This window comes from Lipomyces doorenjongii, assembly GCF_038497915.1.
Source record: "Lipomyces doorenjongii strain NRRL Y-27504 unplaced genomic scaffold V1508scaffold_72, whole genome shotgun sequence".
Lineage (NCBI taxonomy): Eukaryota > Fungi > Ascomycota > Lipomycetes > Lipomycetales > Lipomycetaceae > Lipomyces > Lipomyces doorenjongii.
Window position 1 is genome coordinate 26,391 of NW_027118139.1, and position 16,813 is coordinate 43,203.

Sequence of the window (16,813 nt, forward strand, 5' to 3'; positions counted from 1 at the left end):
GACCAACAACTCAAAGGAACAGGAAAGATGAAAGCCTCTATGAATGCTGCAATTTCCTATTATATGGCGCGAGTCATCAGAGGATGGGGCAAACTTATGAACTTAATGAGTCATTGCCTCCTCTCAGCAAGCGTGGGGAGCACACTAAATGTAGATCAGCATTGGATGATGAAGATGTTCGTGAACAGTGTCTCGCTTAGTTTCGATCTCTTTCTCCAAATGCTCGGACCGCAACAAAGCTTAAGGCATATTACGAACCGGTTGTCTATGCCGAATTCAGGGGTCAGTGAATAAAACGACTGTTTCGTTGCATTTAATTGCGAGATACTTTGGGGTTTCGCTTTGAAGGGTCACACGAAGGATATCTATTATGATGGTCACGAACGTTCTGATGTCATTGAATATCGCAAGTCTTATGAACTGCCGCCAAAAATGACAGAATACAGTGGTTTGCACCGAAGTCATATTGCCTAACCTTGACCATGGGGAACTCGAAACCGTTATGGTACATCATGGTGAATGCTATTTAATAATAATGACGATGTGGCTATTATCTGGAGAAAAAAGGCGAGTCCATCATTAAGAAGAAAGGTCAAGGCTTAGGTCCGATGGTTTCCGAATTCTGCTGCGCATGTCAAGGGGCAATATGCTCCGGAAATTATCGAACCGGGAAAATCGCGATGGTTTCTACGTGTCGAATGATATGGTTAAACAGCTTGCGAAGACGATCGAGATTTTCGAAAAGTCGCACCCCGGATGTGTTGGCTTGTTTGCCTTGGTCAAAGCAGCAATTACCAGGCGCTACCACCTGATGCTCTTAAATTTACGCTGAACGATAAGAAGATAAAGAACTTCGTTAAGCCGGAGAGTTTGAACTTAATAGTCAACGTTATGATCAGGAAATGTTCTACGCAGAGGGTCATCCAGAATTTGGTTGGCAGAAGGCATGCGCACATATCCTAGACGAGCGACAGCTCTGACATGAGAAGAAGGCGGCCGAATAGACCCGTCTCAGACTACAGAATGCTGTGCGACTCACCTATTAAGCCGACTTTGTATCGCAACCGTCGCGCTAGATTGCTGTTAATCGCGTGGGCGCTGTTCTCAATATATCCGAAGTTTCATTGCGAATGCAACTTCATAGAACGGGTTTGGGGGCATGCAAAGAGGCGAGCGGAGTGCGATTACTCCTACGCTATGTTGAACATCTCAGCAACAATCCCACTGGACCATCCCATCAGGCAAGTTCTTATCCAGTGTGATGAAGAGTCCGGCAATCAAATACGGCAGTCTACTGTTTATGAATCTCTTAGCATCATAAGCATATTCTCCGATGACTAGAGCGACATGAGAATTAACTAGATATGCAACGAACGTCGATGTAAATACAATGAACTTTTAGATAATTGGATTGATCATGTGATCAATCTGTTTTTAGGAGAAACTTTGGAACCGTACCCGCTTACCTATCAGTACATGCTTATTAAGACTGTACCCCCTAAGCCGCCTGAGACGCGTAGTTGAAATGCGTCGGCTGCTAAGACGTTCATAGCGCGAATATGGTGCACTCTGTTCATTTATTCCTCACAACCTATCATCACGTAACAATTTGCGGCCAGTCTTCCACAATATCAACATTTCGCGCTTACTATTGGCCAGCACTTTGCAACGGGTTTCAAAGCTAGAAACAAGCAGTAAAAGATGGTCGCGTAAAGAACAAAGACAACCCGATTTTACTTGTATGGAAATGTAGCGGCAGACACAAAAGCCGCGTCGCCTGCCAGCGGGCTGTCGGGACACAGGGAGTAAGGAAACACGTCTTCGAGAAGCACGAGGCTACCTCTCTCAAAGAGTACGCTTCAAGAAACAGCTTGATGAGTAACTGGGTGACTACTGAATTAACTAATGAACATCTGGGCCGCCAGCTCAAAGGGCTTAATCCTTATGGATATCCAGAAAACATGTGTTTGAGTGAAGAGGCAAAGCAGCCTATGTTCGCCCTCGTGAGAGGCTCCTCCGCAACACTCACGGAGGTCGCTTTAATGGGGAACGTCACGTATGGGACACACACCTGGCCAGAGATGTGTACAGCCGTACGTATGATCATTATCAGGAAACGGCAACTTCTTGCGCCAAATACATTGGAAACCTGCGCAAAAGAAGGTGTGGTGTATCGTGTTAAGATTGGAGCAGACAATAATACGCTCGACTTGCTCTTATCTGACATCCTGACGATGTTGCGAGATCTTGTCTATGATCAACTGCTGTTAATTGACACAACTTACAAGACCAATCGTTTCTGTCTCCCCATGGTCAACATCCATAGTCAACATAGTGACTTCAGAAACCGGTTACGTAGAAGACCACATGACGGGCACCCAGGTTGGCGACGCCGAAGTAAAACGTTTGGCAAAGTCATGCTCTTGACCCCATAACGGTCGGCTCTGTCGAGGCAAACATTGCAAGAACGACAGCTAAGGCGGCCACAAAGGTGCAAATGGCGTGATGATTGGAAACCACAAACACGCGACAGATCACGGGGTCTATCTAAGCACGTCTCGACCTGCCCTTCGGCGTCGTACTTCCCGAGACCGTGCCCCCAAGGCTACCGGCAACATGACCATGATCAACCAGGCGCTGCTCCCTCTGTCGCATCTACTGACGCCCTCGACGAGCATCGCGTCCGTGGCCCGCATGATTCGCGAGGTCGCCGGCCGGGGCATGAACGCCAATATCCTGGACGCTTGCACCCTGGCGAAAGCGAAGCCGGGTCTGGAAACGGGCCCGATACTGCAGAACCTACACGTGGACGGCATCGGCCTGATGATCGCGTTTCCGATGGGCCAGCTTTCGTTCGGCGACAAGCTGTTTGGAAATGCTGCAAGCCCGAGTCTGCGCTTGCGATGTTTCGGTATGCGATCATTCCGCCGAGAAAGAGCAATGGTGGGGTGGAGTTTATAGCCAACTTGTTCGATACGGAGATGGATGTTATGATGGAGGTTTAACAAGTACGCGATGTTTGTGACCTGAGTTTAGGGGGGGTTGTTTTTCGTCTTCGCGCGGTAGGAGAGCGTAGGAGAGCTGTGAAATCGCAGTGAGCATTAGTCGTGTGGATAGAATTTCTCTCTAGCTGAGAGATTCAGCCTGGAAATCCTAAAATACACGTGTTGGTGGAGCTATGGAGGGAGGTTTCTCAGTGAGCCGAGGGCAGAAGACCCTAGACCTCTAGAGCACCGTGATGATGTTAGAAGACGACATGGCAGAAAAGCAAACATGATCTCAAATGCCCAGCCCACCTATCCCAGCAATACCCTGCTATGCAGCTGCCAGCTCTTACTCGGTCATAGACTCTGCCCCTTCGATCCTCTTGAAATCTGACATGACGTAATTCCAAACTTTGTCCGCCGTGCCATTCGACTTGTACTTAGCCAGCAACTTCTCGACCGTGGGCGACGCAACCTTTTCCTTCTGGTCTATCGAGTACATGGCCCACTGCCAGTCCATCGATTCCATAAGCTAAAGCTAGCTTCCCCTCCAATGGCACTCCCGCAAGTCGCAACCTCCTTGCGGGCCGGAAACATGGCATTGTGGCAACGAACAAGTGCCGCTTGCCAGATTCTGGAGACGCAGTCTGGATCAAGCGGCTCTAGGACCTTAGAAATGGCGATGATGATGGCAATCCTGAACCCTTCGGCGTTGCGCATGATGCCGAGCTCGCCGGGGACGTGGATGTAGACACTTTCCTGCGCCTACACCCCATAGGGTGTGTGCGTCACCCCCACTGTTGTTTACCCGTTATTAACACATCGGTCAATCAATGAACTTTAGGTAACGCCGTTGTTATGAGTGTGGCTTTGAGGATTCTGTTACCACATCCAGAAATGGGGTAATTCGTATTCTACGCTAGTCCCAAAGAGGAATGGTTGGTTTAAGCCCCATGATTCTCCAAATATTTAGTTTGAATATGAGGAACTAAGCCCAAACCAAGGACGACTGAACAATAGCTCGGAGTTCATTTGTGGCAGCCGTTCCCAATAACTGAATATTTCACAATTCATTAAACTATCCCAATATAATTACTTTACGTAGTTAAATACTTATATTTGCTAGTCCTATCCGTGAATATCTAGTCCTAACCATTGCCTCCGCAGATTCTCTATCTTTGTGCAAGACGGATATCCAATCCACGGATATATCCGTTATCTACCTATCTGTGGCGATCTTTATTAATTGGCCACAGCATCTACACTTGTCTGTTTCTTTGACCCCCATATATAGAGCTCTCCCTGCGCTACATGAGATTTAGTCGCTACCACTTGTTTATTATTAGCCTGTCCGGACCAAGGTCCTTGACCCTTGCACTGCCATCCACGCAGTTGCGCCGATTGTCGAATCACACGAAGGGCACCAGCCAATTGGAATAAACCCACTGTGATTTTCGGTAGGGGTAGATACGATTGGTTGCAAAAGTTTACCATTAACTATAAGAGCAATGAAGTTGGTTGCTCGCAAAAAATCGTAGTTACATGGACATTGGAGTCTCTAAACCCTAACCGTTGATACACCCAATCTTGATGATATTTCAGAGGACAGAGGTTTCCTGTACAAAGGGTAATTCCTAATGAGGAATACGATTACTGTACGATTACTTTACGATTTTATACTTCATTATACGATTACATTACGATTAGAGCTTCATTTTTGCGATTAACTTTACGATAATCTCGAAAGTTGACCGTACCGTAACATATCTACCCCTAATTTTCGGATTCGAACTCTTGTTACTCACGATATAACAACTGCATATAGTCATAATACATATTGATTCAAACAGCGATTAGGTCACATACCATAGGCTACACCTGTAACAAGCTTAAATTGCTGTCAGTGACCATAACAGTGTGAAAGATGCCTATGAAAGGACTGTCCTGATACTTTGTCTACAAGTTGGTCATAATCTTTGAAGGTGTATCTTGTGCAGGGAATATTATCAGTTCTCAGTATACACCTCTATATATTATTAGCGCATGCATAAGAGGTACGAACTATAGTTATTATAGCAATAGAAAACAACTGCACTGACCATCCAATAATTTTGCTAATTTGATATTCCCAAAATATTACAATATATATATCAACTAGATTAAAATGCAACCAAAGTATGACACGCAAACCATCTGTACAATTTATGTCCAATGAGAGGAAGATAACCAGCAAAACTACATATCCAATATATATACTACCAACAAGCTACAATATGTCATGGAAAACTCAAAACCAAGCTTTTGATACCCTACCGTTCCAAGTACTTTTACGCTCCCACAAAAGCAAACCATTAGATAAATATGATATGAAAGGAGTCTATGCTATTTAAACTACACAGATAGTTAGACTCAAATCTCTAAAACATGCCACAAACTTTCAACTCACTCTCTGTCTTACATTCTGAGCCTGCTGATGAGGAGAATCATTATATATTGGAGTCATCCCTCCGAGATAAGTTGAGTACATTAGATGTGAGCCATTCAACACCGGACTAGGGGCATGTAACTGCTGTGTATTAACTCCTGGTCCCCCAACAAGTGGCAATCCTCTAAATTCTTCAGCCGTGTAAGAAACCGCCTGAGTCTGTCGGCGCGATGACAAACCACGATATTGGTCCGCATATCCAGCAGGAGGCGGAGGAGAGTTTGGTACGTAGAAATAAGGCGACTGTGATTGACCGGTGCGAAGTTGCTGCTGGAGCAAGGACTGTTGATAAACAGAAGGATTGACCATTTGAGACGAGGCTGCTGCATATTGTTGTTCAGGAGGACCAGCCGCTCCGAGTCCCATCTGTTCCATCTGCATTGTAAGATAGTCCATAGCGGCAGGACCCGGTCGTGCCGAAATATAATCAAGAGACGCCGGATCGTATATAGAGGATCCGTAATATGATAATTGTTGTGTATGACCAGTCGGTTGTGCATGTTCGCCAAATTCCCTCTGGTGTCCATCACTATAGGCGCGACCATTATGATGATGGTTATGGCTATAGTGATGATTTTGGTGGTTAGATGACCTGTTCGACTGTCCAGTCGAGTTTTGCTGTGCTCCGTCCATACCTCCAGAAGCTGTTGCGGAGCCGTTACTACGTGTCGATAGGCCTACCTCATCCATCAAGCGACGGTATCCCTGAGACGGATGAACTTTCAATCTAAATAGAACGTTTCGGACCGCAGCAATTGATCTCTGTCGAATGTCGGTCTCAAGAAACGGCGTCGTGAGAATTTTGTAGATGACTATTGGTCCTTGTGCGCTGTCCCTCAGAATCTCCTCCAAGGCCGACTCATCTGGGTTAAGAATAAGCGAATCAAAAATGGCGCGACGTGCCTCAGGCTCAGCACGATAGTTGACGACTTTCAAAACCGTCAGCGATGCAAGCTTGTGTGTACAAAGAGCAACGAGATGCGGAATGAGTCGAGGCGCAAGAATACGGTGCCGATTAGGCAGCGTGCACGTATCCAAAAACCACGTCAACAATAGTGCGCCGTTCGCATTTGTTGCCAACTGGACAGCATGCAACGTAATCGCAGCAGCGAGAACACGCTGCTGCTCCTTGTTTACGTAGTGGCTCTCCAGACAGGCGCGCATGGCGCGAGCACCAAACCTTCCTTGAGCGATGTCCCAGAATCTGCTTAACATCGTTTCAAATATGAAATCGTTGTATGGCGACCCAAATCGCAAGCAACACTGCAAAACATAGTTTCCAAACTGATCAAGAAACAAATGGACTGTGTAAGGCCGCAAATTATTGGCGATGATCTCCATCTGTCCCGTGGTGTTGGCCACGTCGATAACTTTTTGTGCCGCCCAAGTGCCATTCTTGTGTATACCCAATTGTGCAAGATAAGGGGCTAGTCTTCGAAGCATCTTCGTTTTCACTTCCTCTGAGCAGTTGTCAAATAGTTTTTGCACGACAGTATTACCCAAATAGTCGCTTGCAAGCTCAGCGATTTCATCAAGCATGTCGACGGCGGCTGCTTCGATTTCCGAAACTGAGCAGGAGCCATTATCGATACGCTTTCGAATATCGCGCAGCTTAGGAGCATCGTAAACACGGTTTGGATTAGGATCCGGGAGCGCAGGTAGTTCTTCAATAAACGAGGTGAACGAAATAGCATTTGACAGATTGCTCCTGATCTTTGAAAGCTCATCGTCGTCTGCACCGTACTGCCTCACAATTTCGACCATGTCAAGTTCCATGTCGCAGAGTGTGCGAGTCGGGATTGAGATAACCTTCTCTAGCTTGGTAGTATCCTTAACAGTATATGAAATGTCGGATGACGTATTGTTCGGGCCACTTTGGGGCAAAGTGCTGATCGACATAGCAGATGGTTGGACGACTTTGGCAAATCCGATTCTCAGTGGTCCTGTACCAGGTGCAATCTCAGTACCGTTTAATGCAGCTTTGGCTTGAATTGCAGCATCGGTATTAGAATAATTGATAAACCCGGACGATTTATCGGACAGGATTCTCGCCGATTCCACAGTTCCATACTGACTAAACAGACTGGTCAACGATGCCACCGTCGCAGTTGGTGGGATGCTTCCAAGCCAAAGTGCGCGTGTTGGTCCAACGGACTTGTCATCCAAGGAGTTTATTATAGATGACTCCTCAGCTGTGACAATATCACCATTCAGAATGCCTGCGGAGTTACTGATATTCGGTGTGTAGTCACGTCTCGATTGCACTTGCACAAAAGTTTTAATTCTTGACTGTAGATCTGGTCCTGCTGTTGTTCGCGATCGAGGTCTGGAGCTGACATTGTGGTGGCCACCTAACTGTCCGAGTTGATCCAAATCGTGATGCTCGTCCATTTCCTCCACCAATCCCTCGAGAGGAACGCCGTTCCTTTCGTCATACCTTTCCGTACCATTAACAGAGTAAGACCGTAATCTATTGACATCCGTACGGAGTCGCGACATGTCGGCAAGGAACGACGAGTTTGCAGATGCTGAGGATGGTGATGGACCATTTGGCACGGTTAAACGGTGCATGGCTGTTTCCGCATTCTCTTGCGGATGCCTACTGACAGGATGAGTAGTGTCTTCGAGACCTAGATAATCTAGCGTGCTGAGTGCAGGTTGTTCATGCTCCGAAGTCATGCTTTCGGAAGCGCCGTTCCATGAGTTTGAAGAAAAAACAGAAGAACCGAAAGCACCATACATGGGTCGATGAGCCGGCAGATTGAGGGACCCCGACCTGTAGCGCGACTGCACGCGTGACTGTACGCTTGACTGATGAGGGACACTGGAAGAAGAAGGCAGTGGTATTGACGGAGACATATGACGGTCTAGCTGGTCCTGATGCGTGCTGAAGAGCGACGGAGACGGAGCTGTTGAAGATAAAATCGATTGTGAATGAACGCCGTTACCGATAGGATTGAGGATTTGGCCGCCAGTGAAGGACGATGACGACAGACGAGAAGGTAGCGTTCCGGCACGAGCACGTTGACGGAAAGCCGGGCTAAATGTTGACGGCGAGGATGATGAAGACGGGGTAGATCCGACGAGGTCGGAACCAAGTCCAATGACTCCTGCCAAATCTACCGAACTAATCGAACCAGATGTGGATGGGGGATTGTCGAAGACAGACTCGGGTTCTCTTGTGGGTGGCACCAGAGGCGAGTTGGCGCCCAACTGTGGCCAGAAAGACATGTCCTGGACCTGAAGTTCGCGTGTACTGGATGGATTGTTAGTTTGACGCAGGCGATTGCTATAAATAGAACCTGCAACAGAAAAAGCGAGGAACGTAGCTAGGGAGGAACGGCAATAAAAGAGATACGTACCGCTTTGAAATATACCGTGGATCGAAAGCCGACGGCGACGCGGAGCCTACTCGTAAAGATTGTGCACGACTAGAGTCGCTACTGAGAGAATCAGCTGGCTGCTGTTGCGGACGTTCCAGAGCAGCCAGAGACGGAGACGACCGAGACGAGAGGTTTGCCATCGATAAAACCTAACAGACGAGCCAACGGATATGAGGACGGTGGTGAGCGTCGAGCCGCCGACAACGAACGACTGACAAGGATGGATGCCGCTAGGGACCACTTTGTGGGGCACGCGGCAGCCTGAGAGACGAGCACGAATTCAGTCACCACGATGAGCTGGCAATATAACACACACTCACACAACGCGCTGACGAACTACTGGCAAGAAATTTGACAAGCCGAGGGGAGTGTCCGATGGAGCTGAACTGTGACGCGACACCGGTAGATACGCGAATGGATGTAATGAAAGGGATTTTGAGGAGTGCGGGTCGCCAAGCGAAGCACAGGGCGGACCGTGTATTTACCGGAGCACCCAATAATTTGGCAATTGATGAATGGAAGTTAAGATGATTTTGTGTTGATGTGTCGATGGCGGAAGACGGAGTGTAGGCGGTGAAGCGTTGGAACAACACCAAACTATAGTCATTGAGGAAGTTGGAAGGTGTTACACTTTTAGCTGTCACTGTTAAGCCAACGCAACGTTTCACCACCAACTTTTATTACCACCATTTTTAAGGAAGCGCATTCAAAATTCAAAATTTCTACAAATCTGATTTAATAAATAAATGGACTACGCAGAAGAATCAGATAATCACAGAAAATTCTATTAAAATTTCTACCTGTTACAACCAACGCTCCACGCACAATACCACAATCAATAACACACAATGGAAGTCCTCAAAGAGGACGAAAGCAAAAATTACAAAGCCCAGACTACCCGAAGATAGTTGGCAGCCGCAGACAATCCGCGCTGTGCAATGCAGACTCCACAACCAGTTACCGAGAATTCATGATCTCCGGTAACGCTTTCAGGTAAGTATGAAGAAAAAAAAGAGAAAATTTGAAAACGGGCGGACGGCGGGCGACATTTATAGTCTCGACTGTCGACGGGTGAGCCCTAGCCCGGAAAGGGCGGAAGCCCTAACGTGCCCTGGACCAATTATAATATGCACTGCCCCAGTGCCACTAGAAACCAGCCACATAGATGCTGTGGCTGCAACCCCCCTCATGCTCGGGTGAAGAAATGGACGACATACACACATGATAATAAAATATCAGACGTTCTAGAGCGCGACTGCACAGATGAAGCCATGACGTACTACTAGATTAGTGCATCCGCAATCTTCTGCAGCAGTATTGCTTGTCCAGATTTTGGTCTCGATGTCCCTGCTGCACGACCGAAGCTTTATTCTATACAGCCTCCGCACCTCCTATCTAGACCGCATCCAGGACGGTGTCGGCGAGCGTGTCATCCATATTGACAAAGACCTCTATTCTAGGGCATGGGCCGTCGACGCTGCTACACATGGGGGTCCCGCTATTGCTGATCCGCCTCCTCAGTTCAATCCAGAGTATCAGTACTCGCCCCCTATCCCGAATTTTGTCGAATCTGACCGCGTGCATTCCACATCGACGCCAGATACGCCGGCTCTTCATGCCCGAGAAACCGCCCTAACCGTTGGAGAATTGGCTGACGCCATCGATGGTGTGCGACGAGGACGGCGCAAGAAGAGACAGAAAACACGCACTGTGCCTGACGAAAGCTCGGATTCGGACTTTGACTACCACGAGAGCGAGTTTGAAACCGACGACGAGCAACCCGTGGATCCAGGCGAGGACGAGGACGAGGACGAGGATAATAACGGCGTTCGATACAAGTCGACCGACTACCACCCATATCGAGTCGACAGTTTTAGCCAGATGAACGATGACGAGAACGATGAGATGGAAATTGAAGAGCTACAGAGGGCAGCCAGGCAGATAAAATTTTCGAAAATGCCGGCTCGCGCCAAGGACCTCATCCCTGATGTTGACCAAATGCTGTCGACTTATATTCAGACTAATAATCGCAAGCATCATCACACTGGGCGGCAAAGCGGAAGGGTGTCAGACGCCAAAGCCGACTGGAAAAGGGAAGAATCGGCGGCAGACATCGGTCTTGCCGGGAATTCAGAGAGCAAAGGGATGAAGTTTTTGCAGTCTTCATCGTTTCGGCGCGCCGTCGCTTTCGACAAGCGATATAATAATGTTTGGGGTGATATTTCAATGGATGAGAATGTATTACAAGAAGATCGCGTCAGTGATGATGGCGCAGTAGGTGGTGCATCTGCTCAGGTGCTTTCGCACTTGGCTCCGGCCGACTTTGTGGAAGACCACCTGATAGGAATGCCCACTGCTAGCGAAGACCTGCCAGAGTCCGTGTCGTCTAGGGACCTTGCACGTATTTCAGTTACCGTGCGGCATGTATCCAACTTGTCTGCCCTAATCAAGCTCTCTCAAGCAGCGGAGAAAAATCCTTTCGAGGTATATACATCAGCCTCCGGTGTTGGGGAGCTCAAGCCATTACGCTTGAAGTTATATTGTCCGACTTGTTCAACACCAACCTTGCCATTCGAAGTAGTGGTGAAGCCATATGTCACGGTCGCTGATACCATAGGGTACTCTCTCTATAGGTATTGGGAAGAAAAGAGAAAACCCGCATTGACTGAGGACAAATGTGACGTTAACTTGTGGACGCTCAGAATTGTTGAAGAAGACGGTGAACCCGACAGAGACTTTCCCGCTCTTGATAGAACGAGGATTATTTCCGCGTTTAGCTTCGATGAGTTTGCACTGGTTGAGGCTACCCCAGCTCAAGTGAAGGAGAATCAAAAGCTGACGCGGCAGCAGCAATAAGATATTCGGTATGTGGAGAATGGATTGAGGCTTCGACGACTATCTGTACTATTATAATTGGCATTTGGATATTTGGCCGTCGTGGTTATCGGGCACCGGCGTTTGGGTGATGAAATTTTTTTCAGTTTTATTAATTATGACGTAATATTACTCGCGATAAATCATAAGTTACCTCTGTATAGCAAATGCAGGCACATTATCTAATTATTTACAATTTATAATGCGTAAATTGGTTTATATCTTGTTTACGTGGTATCTCAGCCGAGAGTAACGATATAAAAGGCTCCAGGATTGTGTTCCCAATAGTTTGAATTGGGTGGCAATCTGGCTGCTCAAAGCGTGGCGGCTTCCCGCTGACGATATAAATACATTAACCACCCACCGTTCCATATTCATACTGATAGTGCGCTGAAATAAGTGTCTCGATCTCTCTCGTCTATTTGCTATATTTAGGATGATAGTCAGCACGCTTATGGTGCTATACAATACACTGCGGTTGTAGTACTCGCTGGTAGGAACATCGGATCCAAGTCTTATACACCTATTCGCCAATGTCTGTTGTCAGCGACCGATCACGGTCACGGTCACCAACTCATTCCGATTTGGAACGGCAGGATTCAGATGTATCTGAATCTCCAGAACCAGTTGAGCTTCTGGTGACCGGTCGGGAGAAGCGGACTACGGCTGGAAATCGCCTGAGAGGACTATTGGACATTGAAGAAACACTCGCTGAAGAAGATGATTTGAATGGAATATTTGTAGAGACGGACGATGACGAGGATTTTGCGAGTAGTGAGGAGGAAGAAGAGGAAGAGGAAGAAGAAGTAGAAGGGGAGGAGGACCAGGAGAAGGAGGAAGAAAGTAAACGAGGAGAGTATGAAGTTGTGATGGAAGCCGCCTTAGCTGGTGGCGGAGATGCTGGGGAGATGGGCAAGGCTTACAGAGACCAACCGGAGAGGTCTACCATCAATAAGAGAAAACAGCCTGAAACTGCAAAGGATGACGATATGTTTAGTGACTCGGCACACTCGTCAGACGAGGGTCCTGGGAGTGCGGATGACGAATCAGATGTCGGCGAGAAGGAATTGATGCGCCAGGAGCAACTCGAGAAGAAGCTAAAACGGACACGACAAGCGCAGCGTATGGGTGCGTTTATCACTAAGGGCAAACCAACAAGAAAAATAGTTCCTAAAAGCTTAAAGGATGAGCAGTCAGATAATAATAGGCAGAAGAGGACCAGAGTCAGTGCGTTTCAAGCGCCTGATGTTGTGCGGTCTAGCACACGCGCTCACACGGTTAAAAATAAAAAATTTGTTCTACAAAGACTACAGGAGCAAGAGAAACGAAAGGTAGGTTGTATCAATTTGAATACCCTTTGTTAGGCTAACCAATGACTCTAGGCGAGCAATCCGGTACATCACCAGCCCAAGGCCAAGGAGGTACTGACTCAGGAGGAACGAATCCAGCGTGCCAAGCTTATTGAAGGGCATAATGTGGCGTCTCTCAATCAATTTTTTGAGCAAGAAGTCATTCGCAAGAAGACTCAACGGGCTGCAATGTTCGCACAGCGACTCATACTACTAGGTCCTTTCATTCGGTGGCGGAGTGTTCAAGTTAACCAACCGGTCGGCCAGAAGCGACTGGTTGTCGAAGAAATTGAACAGAGCGAAAAGGCTGATGGACGGAAGAGGTCTTGGAGGAGACATATTGGGGAAAACGATGAACTGAAACCAGAGAAGAGGAAATACCTCAAGAGAGCCAAGTTAGATTCTAGTACAGGTGCTACTTCAAGCGCTATTCCCGATAGCAATGAGAACGCGATTGTTAGGCCGGTAGGCGTGACCACCGAAACCTTGCACGACATTTCAGCAGAGCCCCCACCAACTCAAACATTTCCGATCTTGCCAGCAGTTGAGACGAATGTTCGAGATGTGATCACACCCGACGTGGATGATGATCGGGCCAATGGGGAAAATAGTCGGCAGATTGACATTCAAGACTTCGGGCCTGTTGAGCCGATGTCTCCTCTTATGAAAGCTCCGGAATTGTCGCCATTAAAGGCTTCATCTGCTACTGAAGGAAACCATAAGTCACACGATGGAGCTTTGTCTGGAGCCAAGTCGACAGATGTGGATGGTCAAGATGATCAGGCGAACGAGCCACATGCTATATGGAAGGTGGAGGATGGGTATGACAGTGGAGCTCCAACGACAGTCAATACGAAAGACGGCGACTTGGATGAGTTGGAGAAGACGAGATTAACTGAGGATATGCCCGCTACGAAATCGGCCATCCGCGATGACAAGAGCAACTCTGATGCGACGGAGCCTCAATCTGCGTATACAGCATTGGATGGGGCATTGCCGACAGAAGAGACGAAGCCAGAGTCGACCCTGTCGCCAGTGGAGTTAGTACCTTGCTCAACCGAGTTGGTTTCGTTGATGGATTTTCCTTCCGACCAGAAACTGGACGCTGCCACGGTGCGGTCCGTGCTCTTGGGGCCACAGGCGTCGTCCGGGCGTACACCGGCAAGAGCGAAACGTCACCTATGTCCAATTACAGGCAAGGCTGTGCGATTCAGAGATCCTGTTACCGGTGTCTGTTACTCAAGTCTTGAGTCGTTTAAGGTCATACGAAGGGTTTTGTCAGGCGCAATGCCGTGGAACTCTGCCTTTGGAGACGGAATGTACTACGGTAGGGACGATGGCGCGCCGGAATGGCTTGTTCGGCAAGTGGAAGAGACAGAAGTGCCTTTTAGCGCCGCGACCACTGATCGATAGCTCAGAGCACTTGTTATTATGTACGGTATCAAATATGGATGTATTTAGGTAGCAGTAAATTTACGATGTGGGTATGACTAATTTGAAGACGACGGCGACACTATCCGTTCTACCAGGGCAGCAGAAAACTGCAACCTCCAATGTTGATCTAGTAGTATCTGTTCCAATCCATGGACAGCTGCTCTTTCAGTTTGCTGGAACAGTGGTACCCGTAAATTACTTATTATTGTTGGTAGTCACAGCAACACGCCTCTTTCCATGGCCGCCAGTGTTATCTGGCGATGGCATTAGGCCGCAAGTGCTCGCTTCCACATATACCTTCTATATGTACATCTGTGGCAATCCTTCAATCGACATTGTATCGGACTAATGCTGCCCCACCTGACAGACAATCCTTATTCCCAAACCGTGACGGTCACGGTTGCCTATTAGTAGCATCAGTGCTATTGTGCTGGCCGTAATTGCGGGCTAGCACGAGACATATATATGGTGCTTATGGCGATGGCAACATGGAGAGATGCGTATCGTCTTGCTACACTGTGTTACTATACCGTTCATCCAAAAGATAACTGGCCCCACCTTCACCACCAGAAGTGTATACGGCCAGCTCGTCTCAAACTCGTACTGCCCGCTTTTCAACCTCAGTTCCAAGATTCTGTTTCTCCAGCGAGAATACTTTGCTTCAGGGCGTTGGCACATGAATATAGACATCTTTCGTGGTAGTGGTTGGTAGTCATGGGCCTCTGCAGCCTAATACCCTGAGCTACAGAAGTTCTGTATTCAAAGTCCGTTCTCGTTTTTTGAGCCAAAACGCTTGATTATTTTTGGGACTATTACTATGGCGTTTGTGCTGATTGAGCTGTATTTCTTTAATATGCAATTTACTCCTGCGTGCTATGTGAGATAGCTACGCTATCGATCCAACTCTCATTTACCCTTGTAGTCCCTCGCTTATCAAATCCATAAATTCGTCTTGAGAAATCCCTGAATCGCGAGCCAAGTCACGCAGGCCTCGCAGAGAGTTTTGTATATGAATATGCACGGGTGATATACCTGCTGTCTTCTGCCGTTGTGTCGATTCACTGGACAGCGCCGTCGTGACCGTGTCATACCGACTGTAATAATCATAATCTTCAACCTCTGATGCGTGAGATTCTTGTGTTGGCACTTCGCGTTTGGGCTCAACATCTTTGTCGTATTCTCCCCAGTAAGAGTCGTCATCGTCATCGTCATCTCCATCGATCTCCTCGCCTTGATCGTTCACCTTCAAGCCATGCACTCCCGTGATAGCTTCAGTCATATCAATTGCCCATGACTTTGATTGGCTCTCGTGCAAATAATCCAAGTCACCATATCCATCCGCATTACTATCCACTAGGGACATTTTGACCTCATTTACCCTCCATGCTCTTTCCGCTTGTTCCCAGTTCCATACAATCTCAATTCCAGTTGCGGGCAGCCAAGCGGAGGCCAGGAACGTTTCAATGTCGGGCCTGGAAAATCCCCTAATATTCACCCTATTGTCGCTCTCATTCTCAGTACTCTGGATTTCTGTCTCACCAAGAAGCAAATCTCGAGAGTCGTATAGTTTCCGGGCCAGAATTGGGCCTAATTCAGGCATAGACGCTGATGCGGGATTCGGCCAGGATAAAAGCTCCGCCCATTGGTGGCGGACAGTTTCCAGGACCCTATCGGTATCAAAATTTTCCATGGAATTATCCGGGTTACCGAATTGAAACGTTTGAATATTAAACGTAAGACGTGCACGTAAAAGGGGATTCAGTTGCGATAGAAATGATGGTGAAAGATTCGGTGTCAAGGAGCGTGGAATATCCGTAGGAGCTTTGTCGCTCGAAATTTCAGACGAGGGAACATGCCTTAAAAACTCAACAAAGAGATTGACCAAGTCGGGTTCTGGAGGAATTTCCGACCTTGTATCCATGTCTGCCATCAGATATTATTTTATGAAGGTCAACCTTGAGTTCAATTGCTGGTTTCTCATCGATGTGACCCGGCCCCCCTGAAACTGACTATGCGGCTGTCGATCAGTTTGCTCACAATGAATGGTGCACAACTCTGTGAGGCGCACTGCACTACCCGTATAAACCATCGTCTAGCTTCAGAGATTTAATAGAGTCTACCTTGTGTGAACACTTTATTGCACTAGGTGTGGGTACAATTACGGTACCGTCAACTTTTGAGATTATCGTGAAGTTAATCACAAAAATGAAGCTCTAATGGTAAAGTAGTCGTATAGCGAAGTATAAAATCTTATTCCTTATTAGGAAGATAGGGGTATTACCCGTTGTACAGGAAACCTCTTGT

At 47.5% G+C, this 16,813-nt stretch overlaps 6 protein-coding genes across 6 annotated transcripts; 3 read left to right on the forward strand and 3 right to left on the reverse strand.

Moving 5' to 3' along the window:
* The first annotated feature begins 2,591 nt into the window (after positions 1-2,591).
* Positions 2,592-3,148, forward strand: V1508DRAFT_424732 (uncharacterized protein). The gene has a single exon (XM_066941331.1). The coding sequence runs from the start codon at positions 2,617-2,619 to the stop codon at positions 2,959-2,961; it is 345 nt and encodes a 114-aa protein (XP_066793414.1). The 5' UTR covers positions 2,592-2,616; the 3' UTR covers positions 2,962-3,148.
* Positions 3,149-3,333: 185 nt separating this feature from the next.
* Positions 3,334-3,504, reverse strand: V1508DRAFT_399837 (uncharacterized protein; the record flags this gene model as incomplete). Its single annotated transcript, XM_066938285.1, has 1 exon — positions 3,334-3,504. The coding sequence occupies one exon, from the start codon at positions 3,502-3,504 to the stop codon at positions 3,334-3,336; it is 171 nt and encodes a 56-aa protein (XP_066793415.1).
* Positions 3,505-5,366: 1,862 nt separating this feature from the next.
* V1508DRAFT_399838 (uncharacterized protein) lies at positions 5,367-8,992 on the reverse strand (the record flags this gene model as incomplete). The annotated part of the gene is made up of 3 exons (XM_066938286.1): positions 5,367-5,375; positions 5,431-8,725; positions 8,832-8,992. 3 exons carry the CDS (start codon positions 8,990-8,992, stop codon positions 5,367-5,369), a joined length of 3,465 nt encoding a protein of 1,154 aa, XP_066793416.1.
* An 879-nt stretch (positions 8,993-9,871) lies between these two features.
* Positions 9,872-11,906, forward strand: V1508DRAFT_424737 (stress-activated map kinase interacting protein 1-domain-containing protein). The gene has a single exon (XM_066941332.1). It carries the CDS (start codon positions 10,194-10,196, stop codon positions 11,706-11,708), a length of 1,515 nt encoding a protein of 504 aa, XP_066793417.1. The 5' UTR covers positions 9,872-10,193; the 3' UTR covers positions 11,709-11,906.
* Positions 11,907-14,569, forward strand: V1508DRAFT_391606 (YL1 nuclear protein-domain-containing protein). Its single transcript, XM_066937941.1, has 2 exons — positions 11,907-13,057; positions 13,109-14,569. Exons 1-2 carry the CDS (start codon positions 12,260-12,262, stop codon positions 14,486-14,488), a joined length of 2,178 nt encoding a protein of 725 aa, XP_066793418.1. The 5' UTR covers positions 11,907-12,259; the 3' UTR covers positions 14,489-14,569.
* A 740-nt stretch (positions 14,570-15,309) lies between these two features.
* Positions 15,310-16,806, reverse strand: V1508DRAFT_267672 (uncharacterized protein). The gene is made up of 2 exons (XM_066936469.1): positions 16,630-16,806; positions 15,310-16,576 (listed from the first exon to the last, which is right to left on the reverse strand). Exon 2 carries the CDS (start codon positions 16,437-16,439, stop codon positions 15,420-15,422), a length of 1,020 nt encoding a protein of 339 aa, XP_066793419.1. The 5' UTR covers positions 16,440-16,576; positions 16,630-16,806; the 3' UTR covers positions 15,310-15,419.
* Between the last annotated feature and the right edge of the window lie 7 nt (positions 16,807-16,813).

Excerpts from the sequence above, each read along its gene's own strand:
- V1508DRAFT_424737 (XM_066941332.1), top strand. The coding sequence starts at position 10,194 with ATGTCCCTGCTGCACGACCGAAGCTTTATTCTATACAGCCTCCGCACC.
- V1508DRAFT_424732 (XM_066941331.1), top strand. The coding sequence starts at position 2,617 with ATGACCATGATCAACCAGGCGCTGCTCCCTCTGTCGCATCTACTGACG.
- V1508DRAFT_391606 (XM_066937941.1), top strand. The coding sequence starts at position 12,260 with ATGTCTGTTGTCAGCGACCGATCACGGTCACGGTCACCAACTCATTCC. Across the intron at positions 13,058-13,108 it reads AGGAGCAAGAGAAACGAAAG|GCGAGCAATCCGGTACATCA; the intron begins GTAGGTTGTATC and ends CAATGACTCTAG.
- V1508DRAFT_267672 (XM_066936469.1), bottom strand. The coding sequence starts at position 16,439 with ATGGCAGACATGGATACAAGGTCGGAAATTCCTCCAGAACCCGACTTG.